The sequence below is a fragment of the Vombatus ursinus genome, unplaced genomic scaffold (assembly GCF_900497805.2).
Source record: "Vombatus ursinus unplaced genomic scaffold, bare-nosed wombat genome assembly UNPS02009835.1, whole genome shotgun sequence".
Lineage (NCBI taxonomy): Eukaryota > Metazoa > Chordata > Mammalia > Diprotodontia > Vombatidae > Vombatus > Vombatus ursinus.
In genome coordinates, this window is record NW_020949613.1 from 5,613,789 (window position 1) to 5,635,661 (window position 21,873).

The 21,873-nt window shown below is 34.7% G+C and overlaps 1 protein-coding gene across 12 annotated transcripts in view; it reads right to left on the reverse strand.

Annotated features, from left to right (window-relative positions):
* Nucleotides 1–21,873, reverse strand: part of DST (dystonin) — a 445,378-nt gene that overhangs the window by 190,612 nt on the left and 232,893 nt on the right. For all 12 annotated transcript variants that reach the window (XM_027852998.1, XM_027852999.1, XM_027852997.1 and 9 more), the window contains 14 exons: nt 20,918–21,013; nt 20,119–20,244; nt 19,465–19,617; nt 19,090–19,244; nt 18,737–18,863; nt 17,448–17,631; nt 15,967–16,124; nt 14,198–14,376; nt 12,369–12,507; nt 11,139–11,332; nt 8,370–8,532; nt 4,543–4,626; nt 3,475–3,582; nt 3,063–3,161 (listed from right to left, as the gene is read on the reverse strand). In XM_027852998.1, the coding sequence (XP_027708799.1) occupies nt 3,063–3,161; nt 3,475–3,582; nt 4,543–4,626; nt 8,370–8,532; nt 11,139–11,332; nt 12,369–12,507; nt 14,198–14,376; nt 15,967–16,124; nt 17,448–17,631; nt 18,737–18,863; nt 19,090–19,244; nt 19,465–19,617; nt 20,119–20,244; nt 20,918–21,013 (1,965 nt within the window). The remainder of the gene's footprint in view (nt 1–3,062; nt 3,162–3,474; nt 3,583–4,542; nt 4,627–8,369; nt 8,533–11,138; nt 11,333–12,368; nt 12,508–14,197; nt 14,377–15,966; nt 16,125–17,447; nt 17,632–18,736; nt 18,864–19,089; nt 19,245–19,464; nt 19,618–20,118; nt 20,245–20,917; nt 21,014–21,873) is intronic.

A 21,873-nucleotide genomic window follows, 5' to 3' on the forward strand; every position in this document is an offset into this window, starting at 1 on the left:
TCTTGTTAATTTTACACAACTTAAAATCATAACCATGCATATTAAACTTGATTAAAGATTCAAAAACTCATCTAGATTAGAGCTTTTGGTCATTTTTCTTTATCTGACAGCTTGTACATCTTACAGTTTTCCCCACAATTATGTAATTATAGTTTTTCTCTTTGCCAATTTAAGTATAATATTGCCATATTCTTCAATGGCATCTTAACAGCCTCCATTAAATAATACTAGTAGCTCTAGATGCTGCATTACAATATGGAAGTGACCATGACTTCTCAAAAACTATATCAATGAAGCCAAAACACTAGGAGACCACTTTAAGCTAAAAACTTTTGAGTACAGGCCTGGTGATACTCTATGGCGGCTATTCTGGGACCAGCCCAGTTAAGTGCTGGGAGGCTTATCATCAGACTAGTCTCCCCTTCATGATTTATTTTATTCCCAACAACTCATAAAGACTATAAGCCTATTAAAGCCCACATCTTGGGAAATGTGAAAACATGAGATTTTTTTTTCTAAATACTGGATTATTTTAAGTAGTATTCATGTGAAACAAAGCCCTGGAGAAGTCTATTAATCTATTTTACAGTTCTTGCAATGACTGCCTTCATTTGGTTCATTTGGTTAAAAATATACTTCACTGTCTAAAAATTTCATGTTTCAACAAAGAAGACCTATCCTAAATGGAGTTTTTCACAGTTCCATTTAAAAAAAAAAAACTGCCTTTAACATCTTGCCTCTCATCTTTTGAGCATTTTTTCACTTGCTTAAATTCTAAAGTAAAAAAAAAAAGATCTCCAGGGTGGGGGGCGGGGAAGGAGTTAAGGAGGAATAGAAGTAGAAACAAACCTGCTTTAGATTGACTTAATTATTTGTAGAAAGTTCAAAGAAAATCATAGATTATTCATGCTGGGGGGGACCTCAAAAACTATGTAGTTCAACTCCTTGATTTTACAAATAAGAAAACTGAGGCTCAGAGAGAGACAAAAATTGTTCAAAATCATACAGTGAGAAGTTGAGGTGAGATCTGAAGCTAGGTCTCCAAAAATTTAAATACTGTACATGTTCCTTCCACTAAACCACACTGCTTTCTTTACCTTTAAAATGTTTTCTGAATTTAAAATGACCATATTTGTAGATAAAATGCATAATTTAATAACATTTTAGGAACATTAAAGACTGTATCAAATAAGCTCAGGAGAATAGGATAAATGACACATATCTGAAATCAGGTGTATTTAATAAACAGGGAAAGGAAAATTAAATTATTTTTATTTTATGTGAGGAATTATTAATACAATCAAGATATATAGGTAATTTTTGAAATGAAGCAGGATCTTAAAAATGTAAAAATTGGGGAAAATTATTAATGTTCCATTATGGAGATCAGAAAAGTCACTTTGTTAATTTGACTATAAAGTAAAGCTCATTATACTGTTTTTGTAGTTAGACTTGTTAGTAGTTTTGTTGCAGAAGACAGTTATTTTATCTCAGAACAGACCAAAATAGTTTTGAAGGTTGTCATACTCTTAGGAAGAAACTCAGTTCTCCCAGAAATTCATTACTATTAAAATGTCCTTTTTGTTCTCTTAGATGATAGAAAGCAAAAAAGTGAATTTTATAGCATAAAATCAGAAAAATTGAATTTGAACAATTAAGCCAGCTTGAGAGAACTTACTGAGAACAACCAATACCACACATATCTGTTTTTGAAATACAGCTATTCATCATGCTATCTTTGTCTGTTCTGAGATGAGAACAAGAATACCCAGAAAGAAAGAAAGCACGATTTATTCCCTTTAAGACACAAGGGACAAACAGACTTTTAAAATTATATACTTTTTCCATATGCATAGATTTAAAAAATGCAATGCAATAGTTGAAGTCATTCACTTTGGTGTAATAATCAAAAAGTCTATTTATCTCATACTACATCAAACATACTCTAGAAAAACGGTCCAACAGTTCTTAACAAGTAGCATAGAATTGCTTTCTACCACCACCTGTTTTTTCCAAAATAAATGGCTTATATGTGTGGTTTTTTTTTCATTGGAGCTCTGAATTCACAAAGAAACATGATTTAAAAACACACACACACACAAATATATCTCTGTATATTATTTTACTGAGACACTGAGTAACTGTAAATGAATCCTAGACTTCAAAGAAAATTTGCCATGAGAAAAGAGGGAAAAAAACATCTGCAACAATACTTAAACTGTAACCACTGTTAAACTATAAATTAACCTTAGTAAACTCTAACCCTAAACTAAAGATGATTATTTTGTGCCTGATAAAGTGTCTAAAAACAGCTAAGCCTTCTTTTATTTCTACTATTGTTAAATGATTACTCACATCATGCCATCCATGCCTTCGGATAAATTATTCATCTCGCCTTAAAAAACATGATGAGGCTAATAGTTTAGTTCCTAGTCTTCTTAGTAATATCAAGATGAGGAATAAATAGTGAATATCTGTAGTCTCGATATTTTCAATGTTTATCTCTATATTTATTTATTTTTATAAATATCTCAATATCTATATCTATCATTTTTCTTAAAATATTTTACTTCATCTGTCATATTTAGGTCCTGGTCAATCTCTTACTATCAAATTAAGATGGTTATGGATTAATAGGAAATTATGCTTTAAAAGAAATACCTAAAGCTGAACTTCAAATAAATTTGGATGACTAAGAATTCTATAGATGAAAAACATTCAGAAGAACTACTATATTCAATATTGGCTCTTAAAAAATATTAACTACAAAAACTCAGCAAGCCTCTGTTAGAAGTGTGCTCCTGCTAATACCAAACTATGTTGTAGTCTAAAATCACATCCAGTTCAAAAATCACTGTGATCATTATTTTCTGATACATACCCTTAACTTTCACTATAATTTCTGGAACTTTCTTAAAGAACCTATTATTTGTAATCGTCTACTTACACTGTAGTTTTTAATGCAAGAAAATTAATGTTCAAGTTTTCATTAAACTCACATTGAGACTCATGACTATACTTTTTTCTTTTGAAAATAATTTCCTATTAAATGTAAGGGTTACCTCCTCTTCTTCCAGTCTTTTCAAAGAGTCACCAGCAAATTTAATATATTGAATCATTAGGGTAAACAGAGCTGTGTAGCGGGTTCGTAAGTCCATGAACTGTCAAAAATAACCACATACACAAAAATTTAAATTATAACTGTTCTTAATAATTTTAACAACATTAAAGGAACGCTATGAAATATTTACCCAACTTTCAGATAATTCCTCTCTACCAGGCTAACTCACAAGAATGTGCTCACTGCTGATGTTTGATATCTTTCAAATACAATTGTGCAACTTCCTAGGCATTTTTTCAAATCTGTGATTGTTAATGAATCTTCAATAAAATACTTAAAGTCATCTCTATGCTTCCTTTTAGATTTAACATCTATTGGCATGAACTACTCTGTTTAAAAAGTATATCCTTTACCTCTTGCATGATGAGGTCAGCTGAGCTCTGCATCCTCCTGCGTTTCACTGGGGATTTCTGCTGTGAGTCTACCATAGCCCGATAAGTCATTGTCTGTAATTCATAGTCCTGTACAATGAAGGCAAGCAATCAAGTTAACAAAAAGCAAGCTGACTTGGTAGGACTTTGAATTAACTAAAACAATTGCCAGAAGCATGGTTCTATAATTTATCAAGAGCCCCAAAAATAAACCGTACTGTAGCTGCTAAGTTTTGAGTTAAGAATATATTGCAGGGGGCAGCTAGGTGATGCAGTGGATAGAGCACCGGACCTGGATTCAGGAAGACCTGAGTTCAAATCTGGCCTCAGACACATAACACTTACTAGCTGTGTGACCCTGGGCAAGTCACTTAACCCCACTGCCTAATCAAAAAAAAAAAAAGAATATATTGCAAAAAAATACTTTTATAATCTAAGAGTTGCACCTTCTGTGGAAACATAGTTCTGGTCATATAGTCAGTGAAGTCTTCAAGTTGTTGGGAAAATTCCATGAGGAAATAGACCCATTACATATGTTTCTGAAACTATACAGGTCACGAAAGTTTTAATGCAGTTTTTAGATTTAATAACTACCATTAATAACTTAAATCTGCACTAAGAATTTGGGATACCCTGTATTTGGCCACAGTCTCTCATTTGCTCTGAGACTACAACTAGGAACTTTACTTTATTACTCTATAGAAATGACTTACCATTAGGGAAGGAAAAACATTAGAAATATTTTATAAGTCAGTAGCACTTTCTGGAATTCTCCAACTGTGCTGAGACAGAAAAGCAAAGATAACATGAAAAAAGAAGATTCTACCTCCTAACCTTTGAAGTCAACCTTGGTGGAAAGAACCAATACCCTGGAACAATTTATCTTCTAAACAAAATCTAAACAATGGCACAGAATACAGGAGCTATGCTTAAAAATGGGTATCCCTTTCTTCTATGAAGAACAAACGGCTTATACAAACCTTCAGGGTACTGTAATGAATCACATAACTGATACCAAATTTGACTCAGGAATGCTACAATATTTCTTACCTTCACAGCAGTTGCGTATTGTTCTGAATATTTTTGGCACTCGTCCATTTTGTTCTGTTTCATTTCTATTTCAGATACCAGCATCTATAAACAGAGAAATAATTTAAGAGAAAATAATAATTTAACAGAGATAATTTAACCAAGAAAAGGTTAACATAAAAACTTATTTTCAATTTGTTAGAATAATGCCAAATCAGTGACTGATATAACCTCTTAATTTAATTCTCTAGCTCCCTACTCCACTGTAATTTATATGTGCCTTTACATATGTGTAAAGTTGATAATCTCTTAGAGAATTTAAAAACAATGTTTGTTTCTCCTGGTCCTGAAGGAATGGAACTTGTGAAGACAATACATACAGTGGGGCACATGAACATTCTTCCTTTAGTAACTCCTCGTTTCATTGCCTCATTTCAAATGACACACAAAGGAAGACAAGCTGAATATCATTGGTATAGGAACCATTACACTCTTCTCAAGAATCCATCCACATATAACCAAGGAAAATGTCTTTTGGCCAAAGCATATCATTGAAAAGAAAATGTTCTGTTTAGATTACTAAATTTTGGGTAAGAAAAGGGAAATTGTACCAAGCTGAGGTAAGATGAGAGGTCTAACTTAGTCTAGGATCAACAGTTCCAAGCCACTGAAGATCCAGACTGCAAGATTAGCCCTGGTACTAACACAACTTCAAGGGTTTTCTAAATTATGCATTATTCATCTTCTTTGAATAGCCCCAATTTGAGTTGCCCTCTCTCTCCTCCTACCCAGGACTAAGTAGAACTGATCAATTTTAAAGGAGGGCGGAGCCAAGATGGCGGAGTAAAAGCAGTGACTTGCTTAAGCTCTCACCCAAACCCCTCCAAATATCTATAAAAAATGGCTCTAAACAAATTCTAAAGCAGCAGAACCCACAAAAAGACAGAGTGAAACAAAATTTCACCCCAAGACAACCTGGATGGTTGATCAGAAAGGTATATCGCACCGGGCGGGGAGAGGAGCGCAGTACAGCATGGGCGTGCAGGCCGCAGTGACCCTGGAGCAGGCCTCAGAGCACTGAATCGCATGCAGCTGTGGCAGTTTCCAGACTTCTCAACCCACGAACACCAAAGACAACTTAGAAGGTCAGTGGGAAAAGTCTGTGACTGTGGTGAGAGAAGGAGCTAGGTCTCAGCCTCAAGTCCCAAGCATGCCCTCGGGGCAGCAGCTGCCTCCTGAGCTTCCAGCCCACAGACAGAGGGGGAATCTAGTGGCTGATCAGAGGGGGATTGCAGGGATCTCTCTGCTGGTGCAGGATTCTCTTGCTTTGTCCATGCTTGGATCTGGGTCACAGTTCTGGGTAATGGTCCTAGGGCGAGGAGGAACGCTGGTGTGGTGGAGCTTGTAGTGGCTGTGGAGAGGAAACCTTCCTCACAGTTCCAAGACAGAAAAGAGTGCTCATACACCAGAGCACAGGCCAGGAAGGAGTAAACACCTCGCCCTTGATCATACCACCTTGGAAGAACTGAAAATTTACAGGTCCCTAGAAGTATTTCTGAACACAGCTGCACAAAACCCCTGAAGCTTGGGACAGTATATTCTCCACACTGGAAACAGACTCCTACCTTAACAAAGAGTTGACAACTCAAGTAATTGGCCAGGATCATGAGCAAGCAGTGCAAAAAGAGTCAGACTATATTATCTTACTTTGATGACAAAGAAGATCAAAACATACAACCAGAAGAAGACAACGAAGCCAAAGCTCCAACATCCAAAGCCTCCAAGAAAAATATGAATTGGTCCCAGGCCATAGAAGAGCTCAAAAAGGATTTTGAGAAGCAAGTAAGACAAGTAGAGAAAAAACTAGGAATGATGCTAAAGGAGACCGAAAAAAATACTAAAGAAAATAACACCTTAAAAAATAGCCTAACCCAAATGGCAAAAGAGGTCCAAAAAGCCAATGAGGAGAAGGATGCCCTAAAAAGCAAAATTGGCCAAATGGAAAAGGAAGTCCAAAAGCTTACTGAAGAAAATATTTCCTTAAAAATTAGAATGGAGAAATTGGAAGCTAGTAACAATTTGAGAAATCAAGGCACTGTAACACTAATCAAAAGGAATGAAAAAATAGAAGAGAATGTGAAATATCTCATTGGAAAAACAACTGACCTGGAAAATAGATCCAGACGAGAGAACTTAAAAATTATTGGACTATCTGAAAGCCATGATCAAAAAAAAAAAAGCCTAGACATCATCTTTCAAGAAATTATCAAGGAAAACTACCCTAATATTTTAGAACCAGACGGCAAAATAGAAATTGAAAGAATCCACCGATCTCCTCCTGAAAGAGATCCCCAAAGGAAAACTCCTAGGAATATTGTAGCCAAATTCCAGAGTTCCCAGGTCAAGGAGAAAATATTGCAGACAGCCAGAAAGAAACAATTCAAATATTGTGGAAACACAATCAGGATAACACAAGATTTAGCAGCTTCTACATTAAGGGTCCGGAGGGCATGGAGTATGATATTCCGGAGGGCAAAGGAATTAGGACTACAACCTAGAATCACCCACCCAGCAAAACTGAGTATACTCCTTCACGCTAAAAAATGGTCATTCAATGAAACAGAGGACTTTCAAGCATTCCTGTGAAAAAGCCAGAGCTGAATAGAAAATTTGACCTTCAAATACAAGACTCAAGTGAAACATGGAAGAGGTAAACAGGAAAGAGAAATCTTAAGAGACTTATTAAGATTGAACTGTTTACATTCCTGCAGGGAAAGATGATATTTGTAACTCATGAGTCGTTTGTCAGTATTAGGGTAATGGGAGGGAAAAAAATTATATGTTTGTATAGATAGATAGATAGAGGACACAGGGTGAGTTGAAGATGAAGGGATATCTGGAAAATAAAATTAAGGGGTAGGAAAAGATTATACTGGAAGAAGGAGAAAGGGAGAATTGGAATGAGGTAAAATTTCTCACATGAAACAGACAAGAAAAGGCTTTTACAGTGGAGGGGAAATGGGGGAAGGTGAGAGGGAATGAGTGAATCTTATTCTCATAGTATTTGGCTTAAGGAGGGAATAACATAAACAATGGGGTATGGAAATCTATCTTACTCTACAGGAAAATAAGGGGGGAAGGGGACAAGAGAGCAGGGGGTTGATAGAGGGGAGGGGAGATTGAGGGAGGGGATAATCAAAAGCAAATGCTTCTGAGGAGGGACAAAGTCAAAAGAGAGAATAGAATAAATGGGGGGTAGGATAGGATGAAGGGAAATATACTTAGTTTTTCACAACAGGACTACTATGGAAATGTTTTGCATGACTACACATCTATAACCTGTATTGAGATGCTTGCCTTTTCAATGAGGGTGGGTGGGGAGGGAGGAAGGGAGAAAATTTGTAACCCAAAGTTTTAAAAACACTTGTTAAAAATAAAAAAAATTAAAAAAAAAAGAATGAGGCAAAGACAATCAAGTCTCCAACTGTACTGTTTAGTTTCTTGCCACTCAAGAGTCTTATTTATCAAAGGGCTATTTATCAAATGCCTGTTGAACTCATTTGCTTTTGTGCTCTTCCATTTGAATGTTTCTATTTGAAAGCCATACAAATGTGCTGCCTGATTTTCTGTGTTTAAATCTAGCAATAGATTTGAAAATTTTAAATAAAATAAAATAAATGATACGTGTGAATGGACTCCATTTTGATTTACTGACCAATCCATTACTTATAGGTGTGGAAAATTGTGTTTCTTTAGGAAACTGGAGGATGGTGGAGAGATGGGAAGATGAAAAGTATTATTTACCTAATATAATCACAGACTTGGTAAATGGGACTGTTTTTTCATACCTTCTGTTGATTCAATTGTGTTGCAAATGCTTTACTATTCTCAGGTTGGTTTTCCTGGATCTTTCTCTGAGTATCTTCAACATGCTGAATCCAATCATCCAGAGGATGATATGTATCTCTATAGTACTTCAAAGACTTGCCAATAGCTTCCAAGTCACGTAATCTTGGTTGCATTTGAGAAAAAGAATTATCAGTAGAAAATTAGTTTGGAACTTTCAATGATATCCGTGAGTAATAACACTTAGAGCCTCTTGATAGGCAAAAGTAAAAACTATGTAGCTTTGGTCCATCATGATTAGTAAATGTTTACTGAGTACTCACTACAAGAATGGCATGACCAATTAGCTTTGGTAACACTGACATGGTTCAGTGCATAATTCACTGAAATGAGGATAAATAATGTTGGGTTCCCATACAAGAACTCAGTTACTTTAAGCAAATCATAGTTAACTGTGCTTCAGTTTTCATGGCTTTAAAAAAGGTAATTCCCACGTTTATGTGCCTGATGGATAAAAATTATTTTAATTTTTGTGGTAGTATTCTTCCAAGGAATTCAGATCATATTGTCAGTTTATGAAGGCTTTCCTGATTCCCTCCCTCCAGCTGGCATTCCCCTATGCCCCCCAAAATACCTTGTAAATGTTTTATATACACTTTTATATGTATATTTTGTCTCCCCTCATAGAATGTAAGCTCCTTGAGGGAAGGGACTTGTCATTATAGTCTTTTTAACCCAGGTACTCGTATTATTACCTGTTTTCAAAAATGAGATAATATATGTAAATCTCTTTACAAACCTTAAAGCACTATAAATGTTAGCTATTGGTAATGACAGTAGTTACTTAATAAAATACTTATTGATTAGCTGATGATATAGAGGAAGATGAGGTAAGATGCTATCTTGCTTATTTAAATTACTCAAAAACTAGGCATCTTATTTCTTTATCTTTAACTGAAATGATACACAACCCATAATATTTATTTTCCTTTTGTTACCTCAACTATTGCTAAACAATAGATTAGATTATGCAACACCTAAATAAGGAAAAGGTCTCTACTGTTACTTAGTCATATATCAAATATGTAATAGCCAAGGTCTCCCACTGCATCCAGGGACATCTCCAGTTGTCCTGATCTATATCTTGCCACCGGACCCAAATGGCGCAGGAGGAAAGAGAGAGGCTGGTGACTTTGCACAGCCCTCCCTCACTGAAATCCAATTCAGTTGCAAGTCATGACATCTCCTTCCTGATGGCATGGTCCTCTTTGAGAACAAAGGACAAACAACAACTGGTGAGCAGTAGTAGCTGCCCCACTGGGGACCCAACTGACCAATTTCAGTTGGGCAATGCAACTCGTTCTTTCCTTCTTTCTTTCCTTCCTTTCCTCTTTCCTTCCTTCCCTCCTTCTTTCCTTCCTTCTCCCTCCTCTCCTTCCTCTTCATCTGTCTACATAGGTAATCATATCTTTACCTGTGGATACTCTGCCCAAGGGACATAAATTTTGATCGCTAAAACCTAGCAAAGTAGCTTGGGGTTTAATAGGCCAGATTTCTTTTTTATGGACCATGCCTTAAACCCAAATCACTCTGGCTCCCATTGACTGGCCAACAATAGGTCCCAGCCCAAGCCTCACTTGGTCATTATTTGGATTCTGATGGCTGAGAGTGAGTGTAAATAGTAACTGTTTGTGTTTTGGCCAGAAACCCTGAGAGTCTTCCCCTCCCACATTAATTTTTTTTGACTAGGTAAAAGAGGCCATTCTTTGCCTCACTTTTACCCAGTTTTACTCACTGAATGGGCATTGCTTCAGACAAACTAAGACCTGGAAAAGACCTTAGCATAAAAAGGCCAAGATCTCCCACTGCATCTGGGACCATCTCCGGTCATCCTGATCTATGTCTTGCCACTGGACCAAGATGGCTCCAGAGGAGAGAGTGAGGCTGGTGACTTTGCACAGCCCTCCCTCATTTAAATTCAATTCACTTGCAAGTCATGGTATCTCCTTCCTGATGTCATGGATGGTCCTCTTCAAGAATGAAGAACAAACAATAGTACCAGAACAATAATGTTTTCTTCATGAGACATGGTATATTTTTTCGTGGTTAAATAGATAGAACATTATATTCCTAAGAGGCAGAATAGTACAATGGACAAATCATGAATAACATAGAATAAAAACATATTTAGAAGAAGATGTCTAAAAGTTACACTGACAACCCCCTGAAACAGATCCACCATGAAAACAAAACTGCTTCTCTGAGGATTTTGTACATTTTTATCAATCAGTGTATAAAATAACCTGTCTTACTTTTGTATGTATATATACATGCATATATACATATATATATATACAACATACATATATAACTATATGCAGATACATGTTTGTATATATACACATATATGTGTATATATGTATGCACATGTGTATAATCTACATATAAATTGACTATAGTGTATTTTGACCATATATACATAGAGGACTCACATATACAAATACATTTCTACGGGAATTCGTATCAATATTTCTTTCACACATGTGTGTATAAAACAGGCATATGTATGTATATTTATATTTATATATGTACAGGTGTGGGCTATAAGATATATGTGAATATATGTATATACACATATTCTGATATACTGACTCTAGTATACTTACCATAGTGTCTACTGAGTGTGTGCCTGCATGTGTACAGATCTTCTCAAAAATTAAACCAGATGTTTAGCATTGTTGAAAGATACCACAAAACAAAATCATACCAACCTGTTTTCAATCTGAGAGTGAACATTTTGCCATCTTTCAGCTAACTGATCTGCTTTCTCTTTGTGCCAGTCAAAATCAAGATCACGTTCTTTATAGGTAATAAACATCTGATCACTGATGGCTTTGGCTTTCTGCAATTCATCCTCTAAAGCATGAAATACTTCCCTTTTTTCATCTACTTCAGATCTCCATTGCTTTAAAAAAATAAAAATTATTATTAAAACAATTTCTAAGAACATGTCAACTATTAAGTGATAAAACATTACATTTATCTGCTTGATCATATACAATTCCTTTACTCATACAGATAGTGATATAGCTAGCATTTATACAATGCTTGAAGTCCCATTCACTGAGAGTACTTTGGGGGTTCTATGTTGGCATGAGTGAATATATCAGATAACATACACAAAGCACTTTGTGAATCTTAAGGCACTATATAAATACAAGGTACTACACATATAAATAGAAAGTAGTCAAATACAATACAATTTGGAAAGGTGGATGGAATGCTTTATGAAAACAGTGGTTCTTGAGAAACCCCTTAAAAGAGATGGGTTTTATGGAGTAGAGGTGAAGAGATAATTGCTATGGAATAAATTATAGAATAGTATATACAAACATACATAAATAATTCCATAATTTGTTCCCTTTCCTAATTTTTTAAAAATCATACTTCATACTCTAAGCAATCTGTGGGACACTGCCTCGTAAGTAACAGGTAATCAAAAGATATTTTATTTTGCTTTTTAACTTATTCTTCCCACACCTCAACACCATCAAAGAACCACAAAGTACTCTCTATGCTTGAGAATAACGAGGCTATTTACTTATTTTTTAAATAAAGATTCTCCTTATTCCAACTGTAGTAACTTTGAAGTCAGCTTACTATAGTGAGATATTTAGGGACTTTACATGGCAACAGAGAGAGCGGGAGCTAATTCGGTTTTTTATGATAACTTAATTTTATAAAGGGGTCAATTATTATTAAGAATTACAGTACAGTATATAGACATACACACTATTTTCAGACATGCACATAGATCTATGCATTGGGATCCAAATGTCTATCCTTTATGTGTATTGCATGTATATACACATATATATGATATATGCACATATATACATATACACACTATACAGATATATCTATTTCATGTACACATATGTGAAAAAGATATTGATATGACTCCCCAGAGAGATGTATTTGTATTTGTGAGTCCTACATACCTTTAATGTACTCATAAGATTTTCAATATTATTCTTGTCAGCTGTCACAGCTTCTTCCTCACACAGTTTAGTTTCATAAAGTTTTACAAGTGCTTCTGCCCCCTGAGTATTTTTTAATACCAAATTAACAGTTTTCAACCTGAAAAAGAGTTATTTTTGTTAAGTAATCATCTTACTACAATAAAATGCCTATTTACCCAGAATATTTTTCATCCTAAGACAACATGAGATATTTGATAAGCTAGTGATTTTATAATACTTTTATTTATAAGTAAATTAGTCTCAGACTCAAAGATTTCAGGAGCTTGGATATTATCTATTACAAGGAATGTAAAACACTTGGAACTATAAAAGACCTTGGAAATCATATATGCCAAAATCCTCATTTTACAGATGAGGCCAAGAGAGGTCAAGTGATTTGCATACCTTCATTCAGTATTAAGTAGCAGAGCTGGGACTATGCCCAGCACCTTTGACTCTAGATCTAGGAGTTACTCTTTCCAATTTAAAGTCCTTAGCATCATCAAGTGATTTAACATTAGAGACTGGCATGGTTTTGTCAATGGAAATTACACTAAAGAAAATGCATTACTGTCTGCCTTGCTGTAACAGGTTAAGGACCATGGGCCTCTCCATCTGTCCTGAAGTTGAGACCATCTTTAGGTGGGTTATCTCCCCTGTTATAATGTGAGGTACTTGAGAGTACTGACTCCTTTGCTTTACTATTTGTATTTCTAGTAATTTGCACATGGTAAGCACTTAATAAATGGTTTTTTTTATTCATTCATCATATACTCGTTACACTCTAGTCAAAACCTATAGCGTCCAATTCACTACTACATACCTAGAATGTGCCTATTTGACATATCACTACACAAACGACATTATAAAAAATACTCCAAAAGGAAATCCCCACAAATTCGAAGGTTAACAGCTAAGCCATGGGATTCCTGATGTGGAAAAATGATACAACAGCTTTACCTCCCTATTACCCAGTTTATGTTGGCCCACGGGTTTCCATGAAACTCTCCTACAAAGAAGTCATAAAAGTCATCCTAAAGGTTTAATTTATTTATTAAGAATGACTATAATTCAGAATAAAGAAATAAGGTTAATATTTACACTTGTGAAATATGTTTCCATTCAAATAAGAATCAAAGAAGGCTAGAGCTAGCACTAACACATGAATCTCCTTCACATTATCTTGCCTATAAAAATATGTAAAAGATGTATGCCGACATTAAAGTTCTCCTCAGATCTTTCCTAGAATATGATCTGGCAAGAAATAAATACATTCTGTGCACGTGTGTGTTTCTGTTCACTGGCGCATGTGCCATCCAACAATGAGCTTAATTAAACCAAGAAGGCTCAGGAGCAGAAAGTTAGGCCACAAGGTGATTAATTTTTCAGCTACAGTTGGCCAGATGTTCTCAAAGCCTCCAAATGCAGTAGTAAGAGCTATTTCAAGTATTTATGCAAATGTGTATTGTACTAAAGTGTAATCATGTACTGATTTAAAAAAAGGAGGGGAGCAGGGAGTACACCAGAATGCTGGCTTTGGAATTAAAGAACTTGGGTTTCAAATCCAAGGATTCTGTTTCCTACTTTATTACCTTGGGCAAGTCATTTAACATCTGCAGGACTCAGTTTCTTCACCTGTAAAATGACCTCTAAGTATTAAATCTATAAAACTATGAAATGTATGAAAAGTTGAAAGACTGAAATCTTCATGGCTCAAGGCTCTTCATGGCTACCAACACCACTAAAATGTCAGATTTTTCAGAGTACCAAAGAAAGGAGGCCCCGACGTGCACACGAGAGTGACATACTTATCTATGTAAATGGAAGACATAGAATAGACTTGATTCATGTTCTGAATGATGATGTTGAGCTCTGAGCGCAAAGTTGGGGTGGATGGTGATGCCGCAGCTTGACTGAAAAATTCTTCACATTTGTCTGTGATGGTTGCCAAATCATCTTTGAGTCGATCCAACTCTTTTTTGAGTTTCTGTGGGGGAAAAAAAAACTATGTCAATCATGTATACACTCTACATAGGGTACTTAGGATATGAGCATGACTATGTAGACAGGTAGCAGAGTGGATAGAATGCTGTGCATGATGTCAAGAAGACCCACGTTCAAATCCCACTTTAGTTACTAGCTGTGTGACCTTGAACCAGTCAATCTCTGTTGGGCCTATATGCTCACCTATAAAATAAGGGAATTGGATTTGATGTTCTCTATGGTCATCCCTTCTACCTCTAAACCTGTGATTCAATTTTTCATAACATTGTCACTTACCAAAGGCTCCCTTTTCCTCCCTCTATCCTCCAATGTTTAATAATTAAGTACAGTCAAGCAAAACAAATCAACACATTGTCCATGTCTGTAAACCTATGCCTGAATTATATTTATAGTTATGGGCACTTTTCCTAAAGATTTTTTTAAATGTTATCATTTAATAAGTGTTTTCCTTGCACAAAGCACAAGGGAAGATATAAAAACAAATTGGATAAAACCCTGCAGCTACATCCCAGTAAACCGTCTTGCAGATAGAATAAACCAACAATGAGGGTAACTGAGAGGCCTCAAACCTGTCAGTAAGTTAGGGGGATATCTACCCCAAGCATGTGAAGACCTCCCCTATGGAATGGGTGGATGAGAACTTGTTTCAATAGCTATGGAGGCAGCTAAAGCAGGCACTGTGAAGCACTCAGAGCTTGGTCAGACATAGAAGATGCCAAGGTCATCCACTGCATCCCAGGCCATCACCAGTTGTCTTGATTTTTGCCTTGCCACCGGACTTCAATGACTCGGGAAGAAAGAGTGAGGTTGACAACTTTCTGCAACACTGCCTCACTTAAATCCAATTCATGTGCAAGTCAAAACATCACTATGTGATGTCATTGGTCCTCTTCAAAAACAGACAAACAAAAACAACAAAAGAGTATAACTACTTCCTCATTAAGTAATCATTTATTCACTTTTTCTTTAAAAGAACTTTTAGGAGGAAAGCTGAGCCATGATCATTTGAGTTTTGCCATCAACCATTTCTTCAATGGCAAGCAATCAAGGATGATGATAAAGAGAAGTTATCTTTAAACATCATTTATTTGGGGAATAAGGGAGAGAGAGAAGGAATAAGCATTTATGTAGCACCTACTGTGTGCCAGGAACTATACTAAGCCCTTTACAAATTATATTTGTACCAGCTGTCACAGCTTGAATGTACCAGGTGCTACTAATGTCAAATAAAAAGTCACAGAGTTAGCAAATGTCTGAAGTCATATTTGAACTCAGGTCTTCCTGGCTTCAGGTCCAGAGCTCTATCCACTGTGCCACCCAGCTGCCTCAATCAATAAGCATTTATTAAGACTCTATGAGGACAAAAATGAGATCATTCCTCCCTTCAAAGAGCTTACATTCTACTAGGAGTGGGGGTAGGGATGGAAATCAGTATGATCACATATAAGTAAACCCAAAATAAAAAGTGAAAACTAGGCTCAATCATTTTAAAAAATCATAGGAATTAATTCTACCAGGTAAATTAATAGAATTAAGACTTTACTTTAAAGATAAATGTCTTTACAAAACTTACCTCTTGCTCTGTGATCTTGAACACACTTTCATGCAGATCATCTCTTTCTAGTGGGGTTCGGATCTGTCTAATCAACCGGTCTTCACAGTTTTCCAAGCGAAGCCTGATATTTCGGACTTCTGAGATGTAAAGATTGTAAACAGATTCTTCTTGCTCCTCTGTGGATATAAACAAACAACATTCAATGTATACATTTTTCTATCTTCTGGACATTTTCACTTATATGTTAATATAGAAGTCAACAATAACTTCCTGAAATGCTACTAGCTCTATGCTCTCCAAAATCAAGGTTAACATTCCATTTCTACACAAGAAGCAAAATTAGCTATTCTTTCTATAATTCGTTAAAATTCATTATAGTCATAAAATTGAGGCTGTTAATTACTGTTTATATGGGGAAAATGTGAACATAATTTTCTGATACTGCTAAATGCTTTTCTAAGGAACAATTATAATGGTTAGCCATATTTCTATGTGCTTTAAGGTAAAGGAGTGTCTCTCAATCATCTGATGAAGTAGAAAGTACTAACTCTATATATAAATAAAGAAATCTTTAAATAATTAGGAAAATATAAATAAAAATATGAAATAACTATTTCTGAATAATGAAAAATTGTTATACAACCCCTAAGACACATCTTGGAATTTATTTTATTATAAAGATGTAATTGTCTTAGGAAGACAATTTTCTTTCTATTGAAAATTGAGAACAGTTAAAACAAAATTATCAACTGAAACATCAATCTTTTATATAGTTATAAGATTTTGTTTTTTAATAAATTTTTTCTATTAGCCATTTATTTTCTCTATCCTCCCACTACTGAAAAAAGGGTAAAACAAAAACTAAATAAAAAAGGGTTTTAAATAAGAGGGAAATGTATTTTTAAATAGTTTATTCCTTTACCAAGTAGTAGGAGCATGAAAAATATCTGACACACACTTGAAACTAATCTGATCATAAGACAGAGTTAGTATTATGAATTAAAAGCATTAAATATGATAATAAAATTATGTTGTATTGCTACACACACACACACACACAAATAAACATACACACACGAACTAGAGGTTTAATAACGATAGTGAATTAAGCTCTATTAAATTTTAAGTTCAACCTGAATGCTTATCATATTCTGATTTGACAGCATCAATACACTACCATCCCACCTACAAAAAACTACAGATGCATATTTTAAAATGAATAATTAGCATGGGTAATACAATGACACCTCTTTTATATAATAATAGTTATGTAGCATTTATATATAAATGTGGTGTTTTTCTCACACTACCCTATAAAGATAAATAGTATAAGTTTAACTAAACTCTATTTCATATATGAAGAGACCAAAATTTAGATAATGACTTTCCAGGTTACACACTTATTAAATGATGGTGAAACATCATGTAATATCATAAAACAGGAAAATCAATGCTTTGAGAAAAAGATAATGCTGTGTCATTTTAAGAAACAGATTTACCTCGTTCTGCTGATTTAAGAAGTTCTTGATAGTATTGTTTGCATACATTAACCTCCTTTTCCAGTTGTGTTATATCTGAGCCTGAAAATATTTGGGATTCCTGGCTATCTTCCAGGAAGTCTTCAAAACGAGATTCTAGATTACTCAGAACCTGTTGATGCTCACCAGGTAACATTGTCTTTATCTGAAGGAAATAATAAATCTATATAAGTAAACAGTTACAAAAATAAAATAAAATAAAATTTCAAGGGCTATCCTAGACAGCTAAAGAATTTTCCAAAAGAAAGTCAAAGAATTTTAGATTGCTAATCATGAACAGTTAAGTCACCTGGAAGTGTTCTTCTCCATCTCATAAAAATAATAATAATAATAATAATAAGAGCTGGTATTTATACAGTACATCCTTATAATCACCATTGTGACATAAAGAATGAAAGTATTATTCCCAGATGAGGAAGCTAACACTCAGAGATGTTAAATCAATTTATAGAATTACAGACTTTGAGCTGAAAAAGACCTTAGAGGTCATACAGCAAAACCTTCTCTTTTTACATATGAAGAAAGAGAAGCCCAAGGCCAATAAGCAATGAAACCTTATCAGGTTTCAAACCCAGAACCTCTGACTCCAGATTCAGAGCCTTTTTCAAAATGGTACACTGACTCTCCTCTAAGATATCTAGTTAGTAAATGGCAGAAACAGAACTTGAGCCCTACGTTCTGACACTCTAAATGAACACAAACTAAGTATTTAAAATTGATAGGCAATAATCAAAATGCAGCCCACTGTACCGCAGCTAATTCAGTACAGAACAGTGAAAAAACACATTGGATTTGATCGAAAAAAATTCTGGATTTGAGTTCTAATTCCCTGCCCTATTCTCTTAAGCAAGTCAATTTAACGTCTGTGAACCTATTCCCTCATGTGTAAAATAAGGACAATTTAGAACCCAAGTGGAATGAAATGAGATAATGTTCACAAAAGGGCTTTTTGTAAATGCAAAACTATATAAATGCCACTTTGAATTAAGACTATTTTTATTCAAATGGAACACTATATTACTGAGAAGGTACCAGGTGCTACTAATCTCAAATGCTTTTTGGAAGCTGTAAGATTATAAATGAGAAATAAATAATAATGGAAGACATTTCAGATCTCTAAATGTAAAGATCAGAGTATCTAAACCAGGTTCCATCTTTTGCTTCAAGGCTAGGTACCATGTCCATACTCTTAAGTTATAGCTGTCCTAAATAAATTAAATGCTCAAAATGATTTATCCTGTTGCACTTACCGAGGCAACATTGCTAGCCTGAACTGTATCAATTTCATTAACCAGATAATGCCAGGAAACTACACTCTTCATGTTTATGTGAGACTCATGCCAAAGGGCCAGAACATTCTGAAATTGTTGTTCAATTCTGAAACAAAAGAAAAAATCTAAAAGTTAATGATATAAAAGTGCCTGAAGACATTCCTCTTGTAATAATGTGTAATGGATTGGGACATCATGGGTTTTACAGAATTGAAATTCCTCTGGCAGCAATGACAAGTTTTCCCTTTAATAATCCATTTTTTTCCTCTCTAATATTTGAAAACATTAAAGCGGTCCATTATTCTAGCTCTCTGCTTTTAGCTGGCACATACCTGTTTGCAGTCTCAATGGCTTCTTTGTTTGGTGGAGGAACGGTAAAGCACACTGATGGGACCATGGCTTCATTCCCAGTTGGACTAATGACCTTCCATTTAGCACGATGGGAATTGCTTGCTAATACACATTCATCATCTTTGTAAATGGTTATCTAGTTTTAAACAAAGAACCAAAGTTAATGAGGTCAAAATTAGGAGACCCTTTGAAAGAACATATTTGAAAGGGGGGAAAATTTCTCATCCCACAAACAAGCAATCAAGTGACAGACCACAAATGGAAAGAAAATATTGATGGCACCATTTTCAAACATTCCCTGTTCAACATCCAATGCTTGTGATTAACTCAATCACAAGGAGATTCAAGGCTCTTACCTCAATTTGTCTGTAGTCACAAATGGCTTTAATGGGAATGGATGTTTTGAGTGGATTATCAGGATTCCTGGGCTTTAGCTGAATTATTGTTTTTGCCCTGCCCACTAGACTTGCTATTGTGCTCTTATACTGCAAAAGTTCTTCTTTCTCTTCCTATATATTGAGAAAGTTTAAGAACACATACATAAACAAGTAATTTTTAAAGTAGTTCATTTCAGACAAATAGAAATACTCAAGAAATATTTTTTAAATCACAATATTTAACCTCTAAAAAGCAATATCAATGACCAAAAAAGGTCATGTGAATTTGAAAGAAATATGGTGAGAATAAGAAGCAATATAGTGCACTGAACAGAGGAATTGCCTTGGAAGCAGGAAGGTTCAAGTCCTGCCTGAGACATGTGGGGCTGTGTGACCATAGACAAATCACTTAACCCCTCTGACCCCGTGGAAGTGATTGATCTGGTGAAAGAAGTATGCATACCAAAAAGTAGCCCACATCGATGAAGTCATAGGTCCAAACCGCCCCTGCCCCCACAAAAAAAGTGAGAGTACCAAAACCTAACAGAACTCAATGAAGAAAACCTAATTTATATTGTTTCTTGTAAAATGACCTCAATGCTTTTAAATCCACATGGCATTTTCCATTCCTACCATTGACTCCTGAACAAGGTCTTCGAGCTTGTGGATGCTGCTGGACCTGTCACAGCTGTATTTCCGCTGAATGGCATCTTTTAAATTCCTTAAGTAGTCTGTGGCTTCTTTGGCATCATTGAAAAACTAGGGAACAGATGACATAAAGAGGTAAACTATGGCAATAAAGAACTTCATTGTCAAGTTAAAATTCTTTGTATAACCATCAGACTTTACAAACAAGTACAAGAGGACATTAAATACTGGTACCTTGTGTAAAAAATAACTCAATATTTACTGAGTCCTCACAGAGAATGTGATATTTTACTATGCCTTACTTTTTTAATTCTAGTTTACACTTCATGCCTACTGCTCACAAAATTTTGAACATATACTATTATTGTGGTGAGAGGCTCTGTTTTATATCAGTATTCAGACAATAAAATACAGCTACAAATATTAAGAATATTTTTTAAGTTCTGGTAAAGGTATAGTTTTGTTTTATATCTTTGGAGTATACTTTTCCTTAACATACATTTATGCAAAAAAAATAAAGATTACTCAACTCTTTAAAGATTTGGATATTTTAAAACTATTTTTTCTACAAATAATTCTTCATATGCTACAAGATATTAAATTGACCCATTGAGCCACATAGGAAAACTTTCCTATCATAAATTGTGCTATTATACTAAAGATTATTTCTAATTAATTAAAACATAATTTAATAGTAAAACATAATAGGCTTTTATTCTAAGTCAAACTAATTATTTATAATGATATTAAATCACAACCAGTTTTACTTGTATTATTAATATACCTCAAAATAGGTGCTGTTCTCCTTTATGTGTTGTTCCACGCAATGGCAAAGTTGTAAAATCCAACTCCACTGTGTCTGCATCGCTGCTCGATAAGCCTTTGAAATGAATCACAGTTATAATAAAGTCAGAAACAAATAAAATCTAGAAAATGTTTTTATGAAATGAGACATGCTAGTATCCTAAAAGACATATTTCATAATCACACAATGCATTTTGGGACACCATAACATTTAATGAGTATATACTAATCCATGAGCAGAGAAGACTTTTACTCCTTTACTTCTAACAAAGTAATAAAAAATAAATGTACAGGATAGGACTTTTGAAAATTAGGGTGATTAAGCATCCATCCAATCCAAGAATCCTTATCTGCTCAGAATTTTCTCCCAAAGTTATAAAAGAGAAATAGCTGTAAACGATATGATTAAGACCACATTTTAGATAGAATATAAATTATAAAATTTGAATTCTATACTTTGAATTTCTTCCCAATCACATGAGTAAATGTACACTTATTCTTCCTTGAAAATAAGTCCTTAAAATCTCAAGTGGAGAATTCTAAAATTTTGTTCATATAATTTCCTTTCATTGCCCCTTCTCCCAGATATCCAAATTTCCTCCCTCTTTCTCTATTCTATGACTTCCTTTGAAGGACCTTCACAAGTCCTACCTCCTCCTTGTAATGTTATTTGTGCACTTCAAAATAGGTGCTATTTCCTTCTCCAAATTTCTATAGTACAGGTTATATTATTGTACTTTATTACTCTCTAGTCACTTTTTTTATCTCTCCAATGAGGCTGCAAACTCTTCAAGGAGGCAATTTTTTCTACCTTTTGGTAGACTCTTTAGCACCTAGCATAGTTCTTGACACTCACCAGGCAATTAAAAAAATTTTTTAATTTAAATTATGCTCCAAAAACCTACTACATTTTGTGAGTGTTTGCAGTATCATCAG